The sequence below is a fragment of the Gavialis gangeticus genome, unplaced genomic scaffold, assembly GCF_001723915.1.
Source record: "Gavialis gangeticus isolate Ggan-Ray unplaced genomic scaffold, GavGan_comp1, whole genome shotgun sequence".
NCBI classification, from domain to species: domain Eukaryota; kingdom Metazoa; phylum Chordata; order Crocodylia; family Gavialidae; genus Gavialis; species Gavialis gangeticus.
Window position 1 is genome coordinate 38499384 of NW_017729008.1, and position 22131 is coordinate 38521514.

The 22131-nt window shown below is 41.8% G+C and overlaps 1 protein-coding gene across 2 annotated transcripts in view; it reads left to right on the plus strand.

Annotated features, from left to right (window-relative positions):
* Positions 1–22131, plus strand: part of MKLN1 (muskelin 1) — a 173930-nt gene that overhangs the window by 103128 nt on the left and 48671 nt on the right. For both annotated transcript variants that reach the window (XM_019509617.1, XM_019509618.1), the window contains 3 exons: positions 13442–13654; positions 15577–15798; positions 18096–18225. In XM_019509617.1, coding sequence (XP_019365162.1) covers positions 13442–13654; positions 15577–15798; positions 18096–18225 — 565 coding nt within the window. The remainder of the gene's footprint in view (positions 1–13441; positions 13655–15576; positions 15799–18095; positions 18226–22131) is intronic.

Genomic DNA, 22131 nt, shown 5'->3' on the forward strand with positions numbered 1-22131 from the left:
ACCTAGAAGAAAACACACGCTTACCTTTAGGGGAAAGGTGGAGCCCATCCCACCTCAGCATGTCTCTTGTCGTGATGTGCGGGTCGTTGTTGAGGAAACCAAAGCCCACCTTGAGACACCGTTCCCGAAGCTGCCAGTTGGTCTCTGCAATGCACGTCGCATGCTGTCTTCCACGTCCGCTCACTGGTAGGACACAAGAGAAAACCACCTGTGCGCCCATCTCCTTCAGCACGCCCCCCAGAGTGTGGTAGTCCACCATCAGGTGATCAGTCAGAAACACCATGTGGTCAAGTGGGCTTAGGTGGTTGACTAGATATAATGCCAACATGGGTACAGATATCAAGGAAAGTATTGATCAGCATGGTGTCGGTGCCAAGGCCAGGCCTATTTTCAGATTGACAAGGGCTATAATGATCAAAGACTTTTGGATATCATGGCAGTTGTCTCAACTTCTTTGACAGCCGTCTCCGAAAGGGATGCGATTAAGTTGGTAGAGGAATGAATGCTTTTTCTTATTAGAAGGAAAAATAATCTGTTCTGCATCTGGACAAAGTAAAGACCTTTTAGAAATTGTCAAGGGAGGAGGAAGAGGGTGTGTCTCCCCCTTTGCCTCCCCATGCCAGAATATTTATTTGCATCACAGTAGCACCTTGGAGTTCTAGTCACGTACCCAGAAGCCTATTTGCTAGGCCCTGCATGGACAGTGAATAATCCTGTTAGGGCATTTGTTTGGGATGGGAAACCCGGGTTTAAGGTGTGCTGCCATTCTGGCACGTTGCACCCGAGCCCTGACCTCCAGGGTTCTCTTTCACCCCCATCTAGTTTTAACCAGTAATCCCATGTGAAGCTAGATATATTTTCCTAATATCTCACCTAAACTGCTGGTTTCCTACAAAAAGCATAGGTTTTGATACATTCATGTCTTCCAAAAAAACCCGGTTTTTTTTGGGAAATTCCTCACAGCTCTATCATTGGCTGATTAATTGGCAGGATCAGGAGGTAGCAATTTATGGTGCGTGGATCATCAGGCCTGACTGTCCAGCCGCATTTTGGCAGAAGTAACACTTGTCGCTTCGTGAGGACTCTGTGCTATTAGGTGGTGGCCGTGTCTCATAGGTGCAGCAATTCAACACCAGGGGGAAGCAGTAGCAGCAGTGGCCGGATTGGAGGGACTGGTTTGCCTCTGACTGAACCGATTACCTTGGCCCTTTGCTGACTCTTGAGCAAGCGTGTTAGCACCAAGCAAGGTACCCGAGCAAAGGCTGTGCTGTGATTTCCTTCTAAGAATCGGGCATTCTGGTCTCGGAGGTGTTTGATATTCAAGTGAGAGACTCAGTACTTTCCCAGTGGAAGTGGGGAATATTTTTAGTGCATGTGTACAGCGGTGACGTAGGTATCTAACTGACTTGGAACAATCCTTCAGTGCCCCCTGGGGGACAGAAGAGAAGGCCTTGGTAACATTTATTTACCTCTTAGTCGCTGTAATGCTGTCATTTGTCGGAGCCTATCAATAATTGAATGGTCAAAAGGTAAAGACAGAAGAATAATTTGAATGTACATATGAAAAAAGACTAAAGAAGGTTGTGTTGTATGGTACTAGCTTATTTTTTTTCAATTGTTTCCTTTGCTTTTTCTCCCTGTCATCAAGCCAAGCAGATAAACAAATCAACTGTGTGCTAAAAGCGGCCTCTGAATTTAATCTTGTTCCTGCATGTCTGAGTCAGATGCCCAGAAAGGACTTTAGCAATGACTAAACCTATTTAGCTGCATAGGAAGGTACTTGTAAGTAGATTAGCTAAAGCAAAAATACCGTATTTGCTATCTGAATGAAAGATCTCTCCATCCTCACCTCCTCACTTGTGTCTAGACATCAGTGGTCATTTATCAGCAAAAAAATAATTGTATACCAATATCCTGAAATGTGTTTTAAAAAAAAACCCTCTTCCCCCACCCCTTCCACCAAAACTCTTGGCTTTTTGTGGAAAATAACAAGGAAGGATTCTTTCTGATTGCATACTTGGAGCAAATCCTAAATGCCACAACTTTTTAGCCAGACCAATTGAACATAATTGGAGATTTGACGTAATGTACTTCCACGTCAGTTTAAAAGCACATCTTCTAATTTCCATATTCCTACTGCTGTGTAGCTCCTCTTTATATCTTGATCACACTTTGAAATAGCTGCAATGCTATTATTTCAAGTTTGTTTTTTATAATGAAAATAGGATAGGTATGGGTTGTGCGCATTCATGTTGCATGTTCACATATGCTCATCTATTTGTGGCATGTTTGCAGAGTTGATAGCAATCAGGGCAGACTTTGGAGTTGAGATGCACCTTTGCCTTGCATTGCTGTTAAACCATGAAAGACATTAAATTTTCCTGATTTTTACCATTGCAATATGTCTGTGTTCCTCTGTATGAATATGAAGGGAGACTTCCAGATCTTTCAGGTGGCCGTTAGTGAGGTGGAAGTGCTTTTTTACTTCATTCTTCAGCAGTTATCCAACATCCAGTTTAAGTTATAGTTTGGGGCTAATAGGCTTAAAGGAAGCGCTTTATACTACTATGAAAAAGCAGTAGCTGCTTTTTCTTCTACTAGGACTCTGTGTTGGGCTCCGAGGGGCCTAATGTGCCTTCTGAGATGAGTTTGTATGGTGGGACCTCTTGGCATAACCAACAGAGTTTGACCTGCAGTAAAATCCTTTGTGATCAGAAATGTTGCCTTGAATGAATCTGGGATTGTATCACCATTATGGGGAGAAATGTTCTCATTTTTGTCTTGGTTTAGTACACCAAGCACTGGCAACTTCTAAATTTAGAAAAGCAGGATAAATTTGGAAAAGGGTGGCATCATCGCAAATAATATGCTCTCATCTCTCCGTTTCTTAAGGGCCTATCTGTGGATGACTATCTCTTCAGTCTCCAGGAAAATGTAAATAGAGCATGCCTTAAATTTGCTGGAATATGCACAGTTGCAGGAGAATGGGACCAGTGAATCTTTGCAGTTGGGTGTAAAGCAGGAAGAAAGCAGCTTGCATGACAGCTTGACTTTGGAAATGGAGGCAGAAGAAATTGTAGGGGGGAGGTGTTTGTTTTTTGTTTTGTTTTTTTAATGTCCTCATCCTTTTAAATGTCCTAGTTTGCTTTTGGACAACATCATTTACGTCATAACACATCATTTTTGAACTTTATACTGGAGACTGTGTTCACATTCCTTTCGGTCTTCTAAGGCACCAAGAAGGGAGAAGTCGTCAGCTGTTCTTTGTTTTTATTCCCCTGACTTTTGAACAATGTCCAGGCTTGCTTCAGAGCTTTCTCATCTGGTTCAATATGCATGCAACACACTATTTTTTTTTCTTTCTTCGAACTAAAACCTCTTTATTTTCAAAATGTCTTTGCCTCAAGGTAGCCAAGATGCCAAATCTTGGAAAAGGGGGAATTGGCTCCTCTCTACTTTGTTATTACGCATCTCTTTCAGTGTGAGCATTTTATTTAAAACATGCAAAGTAAACACAAATTTGTTGTGTTTTTTTTAGTGGAGCATGCCAAGACTGCATGTTGCTAAGGTGGTGCATAGTAACCCTTTAATTGTTTGAGCAGACCCAAAACCCGATGAGTTGAATTACGATCGTTTCTGGCTTGTTATAGGAGCAGATTAGGTATTTGAGAGGCAATGCCCTCTTTGGCAACGTGCTATAAAGTGTGTTCTGGTTTTCTTTTCATAAGACATCTTGACTGTGGTGTGCAAGGGGGGAGTGGATTGGATAAATGATTGCTTGCAAACACAGGAGATTGATAGCTTGTGAAGCCTCTTCCAGCCCTCTGTCCTTTGGATGCTGGCATGTACATTTTTTTTGAAAATGCTTCCTAGGTTAGTCCTTAAAAAGCATGGTTAATTTTATGAAGTGGATTAGCCCAGTCAGTAGGTTTTTCATAAAATACCATGCATTTTCTTGGCATTGCACAGTTGGGGATTGTGGACATGTTTTGGATTTTGTCACCAGCATCTGGCGTTGGTTGCTACTGGAGATGTAAGGGATGCCTGTGTGATAAACTTGCTGTCCCTGGTGGCTTTGCCCTTGGGCATACTGCATTCCTCTGGGTGGACTGCCTCCTGGACTAGAAGCAGTGTAGTTATGTGCGTGGCGCCACTGAACAGCTAATTAGGTTGGGGCAGGCTAATGAACACTGCTGAGCATCCATGCTTATTAGCCTGCCCAGATGGTTGTATAGGCATAGTGACACTGCACCTAGTTTAGGAAGTCTGCTGGAGGGTGCAGTAACCTTGACAGATCAGTAGATCCCATGATAGACTGGTAGGCCCATGCATCTAAAGTGCTTGAGCACCTTGTTACCGTAGCATGTCAGTGCCTCCCTCTGTATTACTGTTTATTCTCCTGACTAGCCGGGTAGATAGGGATGTGCCCTTATCTGTAAAATGGGGATGGGAATTTAGGCATAAAGACTAATTTACAACATGTATAACCATGGACAGAAGATTAGAATGGAAACCTGATCTCTTGATACCTGGACTTGCTTTTGCCCTAGTCACTGGATAATGCTCTTAGTTTTATTTCAACTCTAATAATTCAGCAGAACTTTCCATATTATCAATAAAATGTACAGCATAGTTAGTAACAGCTCTATCCTCTCTCTGGGTTAAGAGCAGGACCCCAACTCTTCCCACTTGTTTAATCTGAAGATGTATCTTGATAGTCTTGCTTTCCCTAAACCTTTCATATTCTTTACTTAAAGGTACTGGAAGATATTTAACCCTTCAAAATGCAGTTGGGATCAAACAACTGGATAGAAAACTGGCTGGAGCATCAGGCTCAAAGGGTAGTAATCAATGGCTTGAAGTCTAGTTGGCAGCTGGTATGAACTGGAGTGCCCCGGGGTCATTCCTGGGGCTGGTGTTGTTCAGTATCTTCATCAATGGTCTGGAAGATGGGATGGAGTACATCCTTGGCAAGTCTGCAGATTACACCAAGCTGGTGGGAGTAGTAGATATGCTGGAGGGCAGGATTCAGTGACCTAGACAAATTGGAGGAGTGAGCCAAAGGGCATCTTATGAGGTTCAACAAGGGCAAGAGCAAAGTCCTGCACTTAGGACGGAGTAGTCCCATGCACTGGTGCAGGCTGGGGCTGACTGGCTGAGCAGCAACTCTGCAGAAAAGGACCTGGGGCTGATAGTGGACAATAAGTTAAATATAAGCCAGCGGCGTGCTCTTGTTGCCAAGAAGGCTAATGGCATACTGGGTTGCATTGGTAGGAGTGTTGCCAGTAGGTCAAGGGAAGTAATTAACTCCCTCTGTTCAGCATTGGTGAGGCCACATCTGGAGTATTGTGTGCAGTTTTGGGCCCCCCACTCCATAAAGGATGTGGACAAATTGGAGAGAGTCCAACGGTCAGGGGGCTGAGGCATATGAAGAGAAGCTGAGGGAACTGGGCTTATTTAGTCTGGAGAAGAGGAGACTGAGAGGCGATTGAATAGCAGCCTTCAACTCCATGCAGGGGGGTTAGATATCAGAAAGGTTAGGTTAGATATCAGAAATAATTTTCTCACCAGGAGGGTAGTAAAACACTGGAACAGGTTACCCAGAGAGGTGGTGGTATCTCCATCCTTGGAGATTTTTAAGGCCCAGCTAGACAAAGCGTTGGCTGGGATGATCTAGTTGGGGATGGTCCTGCTTTGAGCAGGGTGTTGGACTAGATGTGACCTCCTGAGGTCCCGTCCAACCTGAATTTTCTGTGATTTTAAGTGATTGATTTGCTCACCGTAGAGCATCCCCTTGAGAGAAAAATTTACTTCTCTCCTTTTGTTGACCTTGCAGAGCCAGTGCAGGTCTAGAGGAGGATGATAACTTGTATTTTGTTTCATACTTAATGAACAGAATTGCTGACTAAACTCCAGTTGCAGAATTTTTCTTTGGAAGAACACAGATAGACCTGTCAATTTATGTTAATAGCCACAGTTGAATGATATGATAGATTAATTTAGAACAAGGCTTTTCTTTTGGAGCCCAGTATGAATTTACAGAGCTAAAACAGCACAACCCCCAAGTTGAGCAAACTTATATCTAGATTTAAATATGTCAAATACTGGAAGTCTCTGAAGCCATTTCTGGGATTACTTGAGGCAAGGTTAGACTAAAGCTGAAGACCTTGAGAGGAAAATATGTGCATAAAATTTAAAAAAAATATGTCAAGCTTATGATCACATTTACTTTAAGCTCGTTTCAAAATGTATTATGTTGTTTCCATATTCCAGTCTTGGCATATTGGATGACTCAAGACAGCGCTAGGTGCTACTCTGACAGTTGGCATAGCTGAGTCTTTTAAGTGTTTACAGTTTAATATGACTTTTCATTTCCACCTAGGAGAAATTTTACAATCTTTGATTTCTCCTGTGCCTGAGGAAAGTTGTGTGCCCGAAAGCTTGCAAATAAAGCCTTTAAAAAAAAAAAAAAAAAATCTAATTGTTCTAATAAAAGATATCACTTCTACCAGGAGTTCTGATTCCTACAGTCTGATATCTTTAAGCTTTTCAGTAAAGCCGACCACAGATCTGACGCACCCATTTTAACTGAAGTTCTCAAGGGGTGACTTCCCAACTTTTTGAATTGGACAAAGCACTGGATAATGTCCCAGTGCACCCGTATGCACTATCCCATGCAAAATGGACCTAATAAAAGTCAGTATGTAATCCATTGATTCAGGTATGTAGTGTTTGATGTCTGCAGTTACCAGACATTTTGCAGAATTACTGGCAAAAGTCTCACTTTAAGGCTTTTAAGAGACCTCTTGTATGCATTTAGGAAATTTCAGTAAAGGCTGTAATGAGAATAGGGTGCTTCAAGAATTAGGCTTTTGTTAGAGTGCACTTATCTAAAGGGCAAATGTTCACGAGAGATTCAGGGTCTGACCATAGATTATCCTTGGTGTCCCTTCCGACCCTATGGTTCCATGATTGCAGGATAATTGCCTCTTTCTTCTGCCAATGTATCAGCATAAAAAGTAGGGTTGTGCGAAGCTTTGGTCCCTAATTGATTCAGCGGCCAAATCTCCAAATCTAAATGGAACCAGAGGACTCTTTAATCTCTCCAAATCGATTCAGCAATTTGGACATAGAAGCAGCTTTAAATGTTTTTCTACATACCTCTAGGTAGCAGGCGGCTCGTGAATGCTGCGGTGCTGGGGTGCATGGAGCATCCCACAGAAGCACGGCGGGCTCCCCAGTGTGCTTGGCAGCTGACTCAGAAGTGGACCAGAAGCACTTCCTGACCACTTCTGGGTCCGCCGAGGAGCACACTGGGGGCCCTTTCCATGCTCTGGCTTGGCAACTAGTGCCTCCTGGGTTTGGGGGGACACCCAGGGTCCCCCCGCAGCTGACTGCCAAGCGGGGGGGTGGGGGGGGGACGGGAGCTGGTGCACTCCCCAGTGGACCTGGAAGTGGACCAGAAGTACTTCCAGTACACTTCTGGGCTTGCCTTGGAGCACATGGAGGGCACCCCCTGCACTCCTGTGGGATGCTCCATATGCCCCAGCATTGCAGCACTCACGAACCGCCTGGTACCTTGAGGTATGTAGAAAAAACATTTAAACACTGTGTATGGAAGAATTGCTGATTCTCTGAATTGGCATCGAATCTTCAGGTTCGGATTCAGCCGAATCAAATCGCTGTCCCTGATTCTGGCCGAAGCCGAATCCAAACCGAATAGGGCCCGCTTCGCACACCCCTAGTAAAAAGCAGCTCTGATGCTTCTATTTGAAGATTTGCATGTATGCATTTTGAAGATGAAATGAAATAAAAATTCAGTTCCTTCATTTAAACCAGTTAAAGAATGATTTTTTTCCAGTCAAGGTACTGGAATTGGTGTGGTATAGGACCAGAGCCCATGGCTGAGACTCGGGCGGGTTTTCCATGCTGGCATGCTTACGCTGTTTTGAAATTGTGTCATCAGTGATTGAAGAAACCATGTTGTTCCTTCTCTTTGCAAACCCTTATTTCCCTGGTTCAGAGAGAAAGGACTGGTCAAAAGGAAAAGCAGATTGCCTGCCTTGTGAATGGGAGGTTAGCCTAGTCGCACTATTTACTTGGAGATCTTGTTTTTCTCCAGTTTGTACACCAGAAGTTGTATGAAAATTGAGGGAGTTTCCAAGCCAGCATTTGTTGTCAGTTCTGAATGTTTGTAGGCTGAATGTCAGTAGACATTAACTTCTCTGGCATCTAGTCAAAACTGTGATGGGAGTATTTCATAGTTGTCTCTACTACACTAGTCAACCTGTTCATTTGGAGCTGCCACTAACAAAGCTAGCAATACACTTGTGCTAACCCTTTTGCAAGAGAATTGATTTAAAACTAAGGCAAGGAGGAGAGAGAAGTTCAGTAAAAACACATTTTACATGTAAAAGTAGACAAGGTTCTTTAGGTAAATCCGATATCCTTTTTCAGACCAACTCAAAAACTCTAATAAAAGATATTGGATTTACCCCATGTCTGCGTATGTCCTTAGACCAACACGGCTACAACCTACATGTCTTTTACATGTAAAGCCAATTAAAAAATTTCAAAGTAGTAGTCCATTTTTAGGGTTACTTCATGTTTTCTGTTCCTCTTACTTTCCTTGTTTCATCGTCAAGGGCATGATGCCTTGTATCTTCCCTAAGTTGGAGGCTGTGATGAATAAAAATTAGTTGAAACTTTTCTCACATGTATTCTTCCAGTCAAATTACTTTCACAAGAGCATGGTGTAGAGGGCTTACGATGAAGCTTTCCGTTCTCCCATTGATGCAAGGGGAATTCTTTGTCGGCAGTGCATGCCGATGCAAGCTAGCGCGTCAACGTGAGCGTCGGGTATTTAGCCTGTTCTCCATGTTAGCAGTTTTGGTCTCTATTCCAGAAGGGTTGGAGCTTCAGCGGCAGCTAATTGTCCATGTAACCTTGACTCCTGGAATATCAGGCCAGTCGAGCCCTGGAAAACTTGTGTTCCATAGCCATTTAACCACACTTGATCTCTTCCGTTGCTGCTTGCAAGGAAAGGCAGATCCGCTGCAGTTGCTTTTTCTCACTTGTTGCTTAATAAATAAGGGGTCGAGTTCTTTCAATACGTCCGGAATCGACCAACTCTTCCCATTTGAATTCAGTAAGTCGCTCTCCAAGGGGAACTGCTCTAGTGCTTTCTTTGTCGGGACAACAGGCCTGCTATTGTAGCTACGCGAAGTAGACTTCTTTGGATGAACGTTCTCAACTGCCCACAGGCTCTTTATTCATTTGATCACATGTTGCTGAAAGCGTCTTACTCGTTTTTTGTCCGTAGTCTCTATACGTGTCTCTCCTCATAAATGGACCTTGTGTTTCTCGCACTGAAGTATGCTAATATTAAAAATGACGCATGGAGGCGCATTTTTAGTAGCCTTCAGGCAAGTGCAGGTTTAGTGCTTTCCACTCTCTTTGATTTCAAAACTATGTACAGCATTGCTTAAAGCCATCTTAAAGGAGCTATTTTCCTCATTAGCAAATATTTGCAAACGAACAGATTGGAAGCTTCGATTGAGTTCATTGTAGCTTTAGTCAGCTGCGGGTAACACTTCTGTACACATGATTTGGCTCTTGGAGAATACTAATAATAAAAAACCTAAAGCCTCTGCTAGCTGGGAGAAGGAAACGGGAATGGTCTTAAGCTAGAAAAAGCAGTCCAAGGTAGGGAAATGCCTCTTCTACAAAATGACAAGGTCACGGTTGAAACGTTGCAAGGGACAGTTTGCATTGTGCCTCCTTTCTGAATAGATAGAAAGAGGAATCGGAGCTCTCAGTTAATCCCCTTTTACTAGTAAGCCTTAAAATAGCCTGAGACGTGATCGAGCACTGAGTACTTTAGTCCTTTGTATTGCATTTGAATGATTAGAATAAAATAGTTTGGGGGTGGGGGGTACATGTGTGCGTATGTGGTTGTACTGCTCAGAAGACAACTCCTTTAGTCTTGGAACAAGTGGCAAGAAATTAATACGTATGATGTTAAGGGGATCATTTCCATTTGTGCTTTCAAGCAAAACATAATTTGAAAGGAAAGCGATCTTATAGCCAAGGCCCTGATCTGGAAATAAGAAAAGCTCAATGCAATTTCTTGCTCTGCTGCAGACTTTGTGCAAGTGGGTAAATCGTAGAAACTCTCTGTGCCCGTGTCAAAATCTGTGAAAGCTTCCTCAGCTATGACTGCTTAGACTGCAAAAAGCTTTGGGGGTCAGACGCTTTTGCTAGGATCGCTGTATTATTTGTGTCTCTATAATAATTGTATTCAGCATCTCGGTGAAATTAGTGTAGGCCAAATCTTTTAGAGTACTGTATTAATCTGAACTAGATTGATTTAGTTTTTATGAGCAGCCTTTATTGTAAAAGCAAAAAATGGCACTTGAATCATCAAGACCTGGCCTTGCAAGTAATTTTCAGGCCAGTGACGCACTGAATGGAAGATCCATAAAGCACCAATTTCAAATGCAGGCCAATCTTAACAGTCTACCTAAATAACCTCTTTGCCAAGGCAGATGTTCTGCTGTTTCCTTGCCAGAGAGCATCCATAAGTGTCACAGCTGTTTATTCCAGAGATGGCCTTTTTCTCCGTGTGCTGGCATGACCTCCTTGTCCGTGGTTGAGGACACCCTTTTATTGAGCATAAAAACTCAGTATTTTCCGTGGAAGCGCCACCCCTTCTGTTCCAGTTCAGCTGTTCTTGAAGCTGCTGTTATCAGTTTGTTCAGAAAACAAGCCTCAGTTCTTTTCCCCTCCTTTCTCTCTCATCTTCCTCAAATGAACGTGGGGGAACAAGGAGGAAAAAGGTTCATAGGATTGAAATATAGCCAGAGCAGGGATGTGATAAGGGCATTTTACCTTTGACAAGGAGGCAGTGAACCCTACTGCCTTTCAGGCCTCAAGCAGATGCTGCACTGAAGACATCATTAACCAGTTAGTCACATCTTAAAGTGTAAACTGGCCACACACTCAGGGGCTTAATGGAACAACAGATGGGAAACCAGCTACAAAGTTACTGCACAGTATGTGTAATAACTTTGTGGCTGGTTTCCGTTATGCCTTAAATTGAATGCGTGACAGGGACCATCCTTGGGCATGAGTCCTGGAGTAGACCCAATCAGCTAATCCAGGGCAGGATTGGGACCACTCCAGTGTTCCAGCCTCCTCGCCATCCGGACCTGCCATGGACTGGCGGGGACGGCACTGGGATTTAAGTTGTGGAGCGGTCCCTGCCAGTCAAGAAACCTCCTTCTGTGGTCCCAGTCCTGCCAGGGATCAGCTGATTGGGACTGCTCTGGGTCTGGAACCCCTGGGGTGGTTCTGATCTGCTGTCTGGAGGGTTGAGCCCCAAGGCAGTTGCTGCTGCTGACTGTCTCTCAAGCCCCAAAGTGGCTCTGATCAACTGACTGTCACCTGGACTGTGACCACTGAGGGGTTCTAGTCCCCAGGTTGTTCCAATTTGCTTTCAGCTGAAAGGGGGTGCTTGGGGATTCAAATCCCAGGGGCTTGAGGCCTGGCGTGGTTCTGATCTGCCAACAGTCAGTTGATCTAGGGACATCATCAGGACTCAGACCAGCCCCTTGGATCCCTGGAGCTAGCCAACGGTCAGGTGATCATCAGGTGCCCAACTTGCAACTGCAGGGAGAGCCTGGGACCAGCAGTATGGTGCAAATGGCATCTGATCACTGATCCCATAGTCACGCCTTCTATGATTGCATGGGGCATGGCAGGAGGTGTAATTGTGAATCGCATCCCATCCTGCCTTCCAGTGAACATGTCAGGGGCCCCAGGGCTGTGTTGCGAAGATGTTCTTTGTAATTCTGTCACTTTAAAAGAAAAAATGTTTTATCTTACTGCATATTAGTGACTTTAGGCTACTTAAGCCCCTGCTACATGTTACATATATGGCGCAGTTAACATGGAATAAATAAATTTAGACTGGCCACAAGTGCAAAATAATTATCATACCATTAACTGGTTAATTGCACAGTAAATTTATGCCAGCTACATTTGAAAATTATCACATGATAAAAAGAATGGTCCAGCTATAAAAAGAGCCAACCAGCTATAAAGTTTAGTGCTTGAAAATGTAACAACTCTATAACTGGCTTCCATCCAGCTTTAATTTGTACGTGTAGCAGGGTTCTGTATGTCTATAATTCCCAGAAGGTTGCCATTCATAATTCAGACACAGTAATGTACCACTTAAAAATAAATAAATAAGTAGGCAGTTTGGTGCAATTCCTGCAATTTAGAGTTTCATAAAATTAAATTCTATCATGCTAACTTTGTTTCACACAAAGAACTTGAATTCTTGAATCTGAATACAGCAGTGTTAAACTCTTGGTTCAGAACAGTCTTTCCATTTTGTGTTCACTTATTCCTCTCTAAAAGGCTGAGACAGATTCATTTTGTGCTCTTCAACATTTCACCAGTAGTTTTAGGAGTATTTCTTGATACAAACTTGTAGAACATAGATTTATGTTTGAGATTTTTTGGAAAGATATTTTAACTTACTAGTGGGCCCAGTCAGCCATAAGCTGGTTATATCGGTGTCATAGAACACTGAATAATAACTCCTAATTGTCCTGTATGAAATACTAGAGTAGAGATGAAAGAGTAGATACTAGAGTAGAGGTAGGTGCTACAGTAGACATGAATAGCTTCTATAGCTGCAGAACTTTTAAGAAGGGAAAATTTACATGCCAAACTATCTGCTCTCTACTTGCATTTTTTGCAGAAGCAAATTTTTATTTTTGTTGGAGGATGTATTTATTTTATCTAAATGGAAAGGATAGTTTCTTTTTTTTACTTCCAGGTCTGGTACAAGATGTGGTCGCTTACGCAAATGCCTAGAGATTATTAGAAAGCACAGAACAGTAAGATTGTATAGTCGTTCTCTGCAGGGTTATAATGGTGTATTAGATAGTCTTCCATCGTAACTGTTTATAGGTTAGCTTGCATGAACTTGCACCTTGAATGTGCCAGCTACTGTCATTTTAATTAAGTTCCGTATAATCTGAAAAGCAGTTCTAAGGAAGCAGCTTTCAGCTTTTTCTAAGTAAACTGTTGAAAAGACTGGAGATCGTAAGTCTTGAGGAAAGATCTATTATTAGATTATCATGTCTAAAGCAAAATGGATCCTCGCAGTATAAAAATAGCATGCGTTGCATGGCAGAGCATTCTACTAGGGGCAAATACAATAATTTACGTACTGTTTAAAACCGACTTCAATTAAAAGTCAAAAGATATACACTAGTTGCTAAGTACTCTAGTTATCCTGACTCGGCAAACCGATATATCTATGATGACAATGAAAAATGTATTGTTCACTCTGGTTTTTTTTCCTCCACTTTTTTTTTTTTTTTTTTTTTTTTTTTTTTTTTTTTTTTTTTTTTTTTTTAAATAGAATGGTCCCAGTGCCAGATCTTGTCACAAGATGTGCATCGATATTCAGCGAAGGCAGATATACACACTGGGACGTTACCTGGATTCCTCTGTGAGGAACAGTAAATCTCTGAAAAGTGACTTCTACCGCTATGACATCGATACGAACATTTGGATGTTACTTAGCGAAGACACGGCAGCAGATGGAGGACCCAAACTCGTGTTTGATCATCAGGTTAGGTGCACACACAAATTTAGGACAGTTGCTTACATATCGTGACTGCTACCTTTTCAGGCTTTGTATTGCATTCTTGAACACAGCCCATTGAAAGACGTGCTGGCATCAGGTAGTGCGACTGACAGCTCCTTATCAGGAATTCTTGTCTCCTAAAAGTTCTGCGTTGCAACAAAGGAACCATAAACCCTATCCTATACATTTTTTTTGCAGTTATTTGTTTCTCCATGTTAAGATACTAACCAGGCACCAGTGTTTAGGGGAACTGATCTTGCTGAACTGATGCATAGTGTTGTCTAGTCAGTGGGAAATAATTGCTCTTGTTACTGAGGTCACACAACCCTGCACACCATAATTGGTGCTGAATGTTACGATGCACAAAGGTATTGCAAAAAACCCCCAAAACTTGAAAGGACTTAAATGGTTTCTGTAACTATGTGGTCTACCTCGGTATATTTTGGAGATGTTAGAACTAGGTGCCAGTTTTTCTTGAAAATCGCACAGGTCAGAATTGAAATGCAGAACGAATGTTTTGATGCTTTTATGTTAGACTGTTTTGCAGTTGGGTACTTAAGAAATAATCTTCCAAACTTGAATATCTTGGGTTTAAGAAATAAGAGGCGCTATGCATTTTTCAAGGACAAAACTCCCCCCTTTGAGCTGTACCTCCTGACTCTGCAGTGTGTAACCAGCAGTATTCTCAGAGCTATGCTATAGAAGCAATTTAAGATACTTGCAGGTACCATCCTCCCCATGTCTGGCAGTTTTCTGGTTGCCACACGAGTCTGCAGGTGTGCTAAACTGGATACGTGTTCCTGCTGACAGTAATCCTGGCATACAGTTTTGTTTGAAAAGGAGAATGAATAAAATCCACACGAGAGATACTGTCGGAAAGGAGAAATTATTCAGTGCTAGCCTTGGTACTCGTATCCATTTCCCCTGAAAATGTCACCCCCTCAAGACTTCATTATATAAGAAATGTCCTTTTCAGTTCATCCACCAAGCTGTAACCCTCCCGGTAACTTGCAGTACACGTTTGTTTTTCATCAACGTATGCACTAGTTTTTGCTAAGTAGCCATGTAAACTCACTTCAGAAGGACCACCTGCCTTTCCCTGCATCTCACTCTTCCCTGCTGCTTTGTAATTTCCTTGGTGGTTGCTTCATGACCAGAATAAGCTCTTGGAGATAGAAGACCACAGTACATTATTTGTACTGTTGGGCACCTCTTGAGTGCTGTAAATTAGCTGCTTGAATTTTTCAGACTTCAGGGATTAACTGTAGCTATTTCAAGATTGCAGTAGTAGCTAGAAGCCTCAACCAGGTCATGTCCCATTCTGTTGTAGAAATAATAGGGATGAAACCAGCAAACAGATGAAGGGTTGAACATGGGGCAACAAATCTTGCTTTGCAATAGAATAGCTGTGCATGCGGTTCTTAGCGAATCGGCAGTAATCTCGATCCCCTTCCTTAGCTGTTGTCAGATGGCAGCATTCCTTCTCCAGCTTGTCAAAGGTTGTTGCCAACACAAGAGTAAGCAAAGAAGCCATTGACATTACTCTTTCTTGCTTTTACCAAATTACTGCAACCCCATTGAGTATTTTGAATTGGCTAAAGCGTGGCCTGGGGTTGGCCCTGTTCATTTATGAAAATGGAACAACTAAAGATGTCAAGCAGTGGTGTCGCTTTACGCAGGCAATCCAACCCAGCTGTAAAGTTGGGGCCTTCAGGGGCCTGCCTCTGACCAATGCAGGACAGCTGCATTCTCCTTCTCCATTTTCTGTAGATTAGGGATGGAAAAGATGCACTGTTTAACTGGATGCCTTCTTGAGTTAAGGGTCTGTTATTGACGGATATTCATTTTTAATATATTCATAATGAAAATGCCTCCTAATTCAATGGAGCATCTCTTGCTTCTTACAGATGTGTATGGATTCTGAAAAACACATGATCTACACATTTGGTGGTCGAATTTTGACGTGTAATGGGAGCGTAGACGACAGCAGAGCAAGCGAACCCCAGTTCAGTGGATTGTTTGCTTTTGACTGTCAGTGTCAGACATGGAAACTTCTCAGAGAGGATTCTTGTAATGCTGGCCCGGAGGACATCCAGTCCAGGATAGGACACTGTATGTTGTTCCATTCGGTAAGTGTGCCCTTAGCATTTAAAGAGAAATAAGATACAAGTCAGCTGTGCTCATTTATACACTGACGCACTCCAGAAGAATTGTGGTATTAAATCATGCATTTCGGCTATATTTTTATTGATTTAAGTTCACCGTGTTCTTCTTTTATTTATTTATTTTTTTTCAATTGTTGTTAGTGAAACTGTTTATGGTGGTATGCTGTGCTGTTAAACAGCTATTGTACGGTACCCCTATTGGGGTGAGATGCTGGACATCAGTCTACTCTAGTCTGAAGAAGCTTTTACCCCCCAACCCCAAACCAAAAATTCATTTTCATACTGTGCCCTGTTTCAGTGATGTATACTACTAATATGGCAAGTTACTAAGATGGTTAACTGTAGTAGTTAACATATTTGCAAACTTATTAAGTGAATAAGAGCCTCATTTTCAGAGTTAGTTAGGAACCAACAGCTACCATTGTTCTTTAGCAGCTTCAAGTAATAAGCAGTACTGGGAAATTTGGCCTATTCACTTGAATGTAATCCCATTGTTTTTGAAAATCTGGTCTCGGTTATGAATTACTGAGCACTTAAAAAAAAAAAAAAAAAAAAAAAATCTGCGAATAAATGTTCAGCTGTAGCTTTATTGAAGAAGAGGTTCAATCCATGAAATATGGGGTAGCCCAGAATGGTTGGTGTGGCATATCTGTTCTGCACTAGCTTCCCACCTGGGTGCACATGCCATACAGAGTGCCTTTGTGTAGGTTAGGTTATTCTTTGGAAGCAGCATGGAGCAGTGCTTGCAATGCAAAATAAGTAGGCTCCCATAGGGAATTAAAGTGTAAGAGTACTTCTGCAATAAATCAATGGCCTTGCCACTCCGTAATTGCATTCCCCTGTTCTTGACAAGTCCTAAGTTTGGTGAAAATATGAACTTCAGGTCTGAAACAGATTGCTTTATATACCAGTGGTTCTTAACCATTTTAGATTCAAAGCACCCCTTGGAACACGTCAGCTCTTAGTTGTCACTTGTGCTTTTCGACTACAGAAAAATAATAGAGCAGTTCTGCTGTTGCAAAGCCCTCAAAAGACCACAACAAATTGGAATGGTTTTGACACTGGATTCCTGTTTGAAATTTCTGGGTTTATCTTGTGAATTGTGTGTAGTTGTGGCACACATATAACGGTGCTTATATTGTGTGGCACCCTGAAAAGGGTCTCGTGGCACCCCAGGGTGTTCTGGCATCCTGGTTGAGAGCATATGTGTGCTTTATACCCATTACCTGGTCTCAGGTTTGACATGCAGACTGTAAAACCACAGTCAAATTAATGCTGCTGACTGAAAATGGATAACTAATTGTTAAACCCAAATGGCATTTGTAAAGCTGGTATTTGTAAAGCTTTTCAAAGATTTTTTTTTCTTTGTTGGGTTTTTTTTTGTTTTGTTTTTGTTTTAATTGTGCACTGAGTCCCAGAAAGTATTGCTAGGTAATGCTCACAAAACACCCACATCAGTACCTGAACACTTACATACTTAAGTAAGTGCTTACATTTTTAAAGTTGAATGTAAAATCATATGTTTTCACAAGTGCATCATGGAAATTTAAGCTCTTTGCTGCTTAAATTATATCGAAAGAAGTAGAAACAGTCTGCCTACTCAAGGATTTTCAATTGGGTAACTTGAAAGAAATAACTTAACTGGCTACTTGGCTAGTCATTTGTGTCGTCTTTTGTAATGAATACACTTGTATCTGGATTATTTGTCTTATGATCTAGTTCTTGTTTTGGGTGTTGTAGTGAAGTTATCTTGTCTGACTTCAGCCGTTTACCCTGAAAATGCCTGTTGCAAGCCCAGAATTGACGTTGCTGTTTAACTAGTTCATAATAGTTAAATATGGGAAAGTTTTACTGGATTGCTCAGTAAAGTAACGCAAAGTATACAAAACAGTGTGTGTGTGTGTGTGTGTGTGTGTGTGTGTGTGTAACCTTTAAGTTAAAGGATTTATTAGTCCAGTAGGTCTGAAAGTGTATCATTCTTGAGAACAAATTCTCCACCAAATTAAACTTATATTGTGAATCTTTAGGTAGGAATCAGAAATATCTTAAGTTCAGTTTAATTCTGTTTTGTACATAACCAAACCTCAGAATAGTCAAACTGATCTAAATTCTCCCTCTCGGAAATGTGCTCAACTTATTGCTAATTTTGCTGATTCATTAATGTTTTGTTTCTGGAGATTTTCACTGAGAGCCGTTTAGTTAAAGTGTTGTTTTCTTAAACACAGTACAAAAGTCATGCGGTTTTTTTCCTTCCTCTTTAGAAAAATCGCTGTTTATATGTATTTGGCGGCCAGAGATCGAAGACTTACTTGAACGATTTCTTCAGTTATGATGTAGACAGCGACCATGTGGACATCATATCAGATGGCACTAAGAAGGACTCTGGGATGGGTAAGAATTAATTCATACATCTTTTTTTTTTTCCTTCTCTCTTTCTCTGTCTCCCCGTCCTTTATTTTCCCCCTGTGGATTACATGAAAGTATGTATCAGTAGATAAGACCCCTGGCAGCGGCTGTGCTATTATTGGAGCACAGTGACTCATTAGAAATAATGGCATCCCAAATGAAGCTTGCATTCTGCCTGTTCTGTATTCATTAATGAGATAAATTGCTGACTTAGTTCTCTAGGGGTTGTTTAACATCTTTCACTAGCACTTTATTTTTATATGAGCCACAACTTATATTAGATTTTGCTGCTTACAAGAGTTTTGGTGTCTGTCCCACTCTGTGACTTGCATTTGAAGCTTACAAAGGAGAGAACAGGCAGTTTTGAGCTGGTCCCGGGAATGAATGGGAAGCAGTGGAATTGTCCAAGCATCAAATGGTGATTTGATAGTTTTCTTTGTACTGAAAGGCAGGTGCTGGATGCATTAGGATGTGGAGGAGGCCCCAGCAAGGAACTTGTAATCATCAGTACAGAAGGAAGTGAAGACTTGTTTCAGGATTTCTGCAGAAGCAAAATTGAGGCAATGACTTTTATGTAAAATTACATGTTAAACTCGAAGTAATTGCCATTCTTGGGACCTATCCAGTGCCTGTTGTTGATAGAAAAGCTACCAAGTCCAGTGGGAATTTTGCATTAGTCCCATTCAACCTTATTAGTATCTCTTACTGAGACTTCATGTTAAGCTGTTAGCATTCCTCCTGCCTTTAATTTTGGCAGAGAAATCCAGCAGTTCAGGGTACGATTGAATGTACCGTGTGGCTTTATACAGCATCACGCAGCACTGGTTAAAAGACCCATTCTGGAACTACAAAAATGCCATGTTGACAGGTGCCTTTGAAAATACCAACAAGTGATCTTAGCACAACCATAAAGAACTGATTACAATGCATCTTACTGTAGCTTCACACTTTTTCCTGCAGGGTGTAATTATAAAGCTGAGGGCATGTAATTTTCCTTTTCTCAAAGGGGGCAATTTTTTGCATATGTGCTATATGTTACAAATAATAGAAACAGTTTTACCTTCCTTGCTGGGAAAGAGGGACCACAATTTCCTAGTTAATTTGCCATTCAGTTATCAGGTACCTTATCACTTTCAGTCCTCTGTGGTCCTGCACTGTACCACTTCTTAAGTATATTTATTTCATATGTACGTTATTCATTTTGTCATCTCTTTCTTTCTTACCAATCTTAAAACAAGTCACAGATGTTTAAAATACAGCTTTCCCTCTTGATCTTGATTTTCAGGCCAAACTTCTACAGACATTTATTTTAGGTGTTCCCAGTGTGTTTGTGGCTAGGTCTCTATTGGTGGTCAGAAGTTGCTGTTTGTTCATCATTTTTAAGTTTAAATCTTCCAGGTAAAGGATAAAAGCTAATTATACCCCCCCCCACCCCCAAAATCAAGTTTACTTCTGATTCCCCTGTGGAAAAGCCAGTTGCATTATGTTCACAAACTTATTTATTGAGGTACCCCCATGGAGTCTGGATTAAAAAAAAAAAGGCTTGTCCAAAGTAAGTAGCATCCCTCTTATTGGCTGGATAACATGCTGCTGTCTGGTTACTGAGAACTGCAGTTCTAAAGCCAAACACTTGAATATGATGTTGGGGGCACGTGGGTCTTTGATTTCAAATACAGAGTAAGGAGGCTGGTTTTATGGCAGAGGACGCTGAGCCACACTTCTGGCCAACGGGATTAAACATATGTTGCAATTAAACAAATGAGAGCATGAGGACTACCCCCTTTCTTTTCTCCTTCCTTTATCCCTCTTAATGCTGAATAGCTGACTTGTGTAAATGACTATTAGAAATTGTTCATCCACTTTATGGTTCTCATGTGCCCGAGAGAGTAAATAAACAGCGTAGAACATTTCCCTTGTTTGTGAAAGGAAATGGTAAAATTTATTAGTTTTTGCAAGAACAGAACAGAAGCCTGTTGTGTTCAAAACCACAAAAGCTGTCAAAGTTACTTTCGGTCAAAGAAAGCAAGTCTTGAGTTGGACTCCTTTTGGGACTGTTTTGTAATGGGGCACTGTTTTGATAAAAATTTATTTTGCAAGTGATTAGTTCCCATGTTGTAAATGATATTAAAGGAGTGGGGGGAGATCAGGTTTTTGGTGCCTGTTTTAAAAATTCATTTCTTTAAGGTGCTCTGTTTTCATTTTGCTCCTTGTGTGCATTTGTAGGATCAAATCCAAAAGTGTCTCAGTTCAGCGCTCATTTTAGCCCAGTGTACGAGGACACCTTTTTTTACTTAAAATAGTCATAAAAAGTGTGCGCGTGTGGGGGGAGGTGGGGGTAGAGATGGAGTTCAAAATCGGGTTATTAAGTTTCAATTGAAGTCCTGTTCTATTTGGGATAACCGAGCGATCTTTGAAATGTGGCAAAGCAATTAAATGTGGATGTATTTATGTGCTGAGAACAGCTTTGAAAGAATTTGCTTTCAGCACTCTTATTTGCTCTGTGCAGATGATGGATTTATAACGTCTGTTGTTCAGCACCTTCTGGGTTCGTTGATCCTTGAAATCCCATTTCCTGCATTCAGCCAATGTAAAAGATATAGGCAGGGCTGGCAGCATTTGCTGTCAAGGCTGCCCATTGCTTCTCCGACCTGGTTTTCAGTTGTTTATAAACTTTGCTAAATTTAAACAGTTGCAATGACGTTTTCTCCACCAGGTGTCTAAGTTGGGCTGAATTTTATTTTGGCAAAATTTCTGTCCTGTCCAAATATTTCAGCTGTGCCTAAGGAACATTTTTTCCCTGTGGGGAAAATTTGTCAGGATTTAAACAAAAATCTGGTATCTTTTTTTTTTCCTCTGAGAGGCACTACTGCACCTATAGTTTAGAGCAAGGACCTTGACACATGAATATTGTATATTAAGGATCTGCCTTTTCCATTCCCATGAAAAGCTTTGCCATTCCCAAGTAAGTTTGACTTATGTGCTGCCTTTGAAAAATGAGTTATCACCTGCTTAGTGGAGGCTCCACCAGTTTGAAGAGTCCATCCTAACTGAAGCACAATTGATGCTGTCTGCTCCCAGCTGTGTGTTAACCTCCCTAGCAGAGGGGATGAGCACGTCACCTGCCGCTCAGCAGAAACAAGACTGGACCTTCTCTGCACTGGCTTCTCCTGGTGGAGTGGAGTTTGGCTCCCTACTTTGGCTTCTAGGGCCTATTTCTCCTCCCATGCTTATGATCTTCCTGGTGCTGGCATTAAGACCCAGAAGGAAGAAGCAATCCAATTCAGATCAGACAGAAATGGGACCCGAGTACTGGGGGAGCAGGGAAAAAGTTGATTGTGACAAATATTTGAGACCTCAGTACTTGAAATGGTTGCATTTGTTTGAGAGTTAGAGGTTGGAAGCTGAGACTTTAGGAGCTAGTAAGGCAAGTGAGCAAGGGATTTAGATGCTTTATGGTTTGGTCTAGAGGGAGGTTTAATGAGGAGAAGGAAATGGGAAACACTGGGAACAAAGGACAGAAAGGGCAGGGCCCTGGGGACTGGGTGAGCAAGGAGAATGGGACGAGATGTGGGAAGAGGCAGGGACTTACTGTCAAACTAAAGAGAATGAGACTGGGATGAAGAAACTGGCTTGGGACAGGAGGAAACTATTAGGTTCAAGCTTTAGGGGGTGAGAATAGGCAGAAATCTGTGCCTACTAGAACAGCGTTTCTCAACTCGTGGGTCGCAACCCAAAAGTGGGTCGGAAGAATATACAAAAGGCTCATGAACATCCTTTAAAAATGGATTCTCCTTTAAAGGAGAAAAACATGGGAAACCATGGGTTTTTCCTTGCAGGAGGGCAGACTTCCAGCCTGCAAGGGGCTGCTTGGGGTCCCCCATGGCCCCCCCC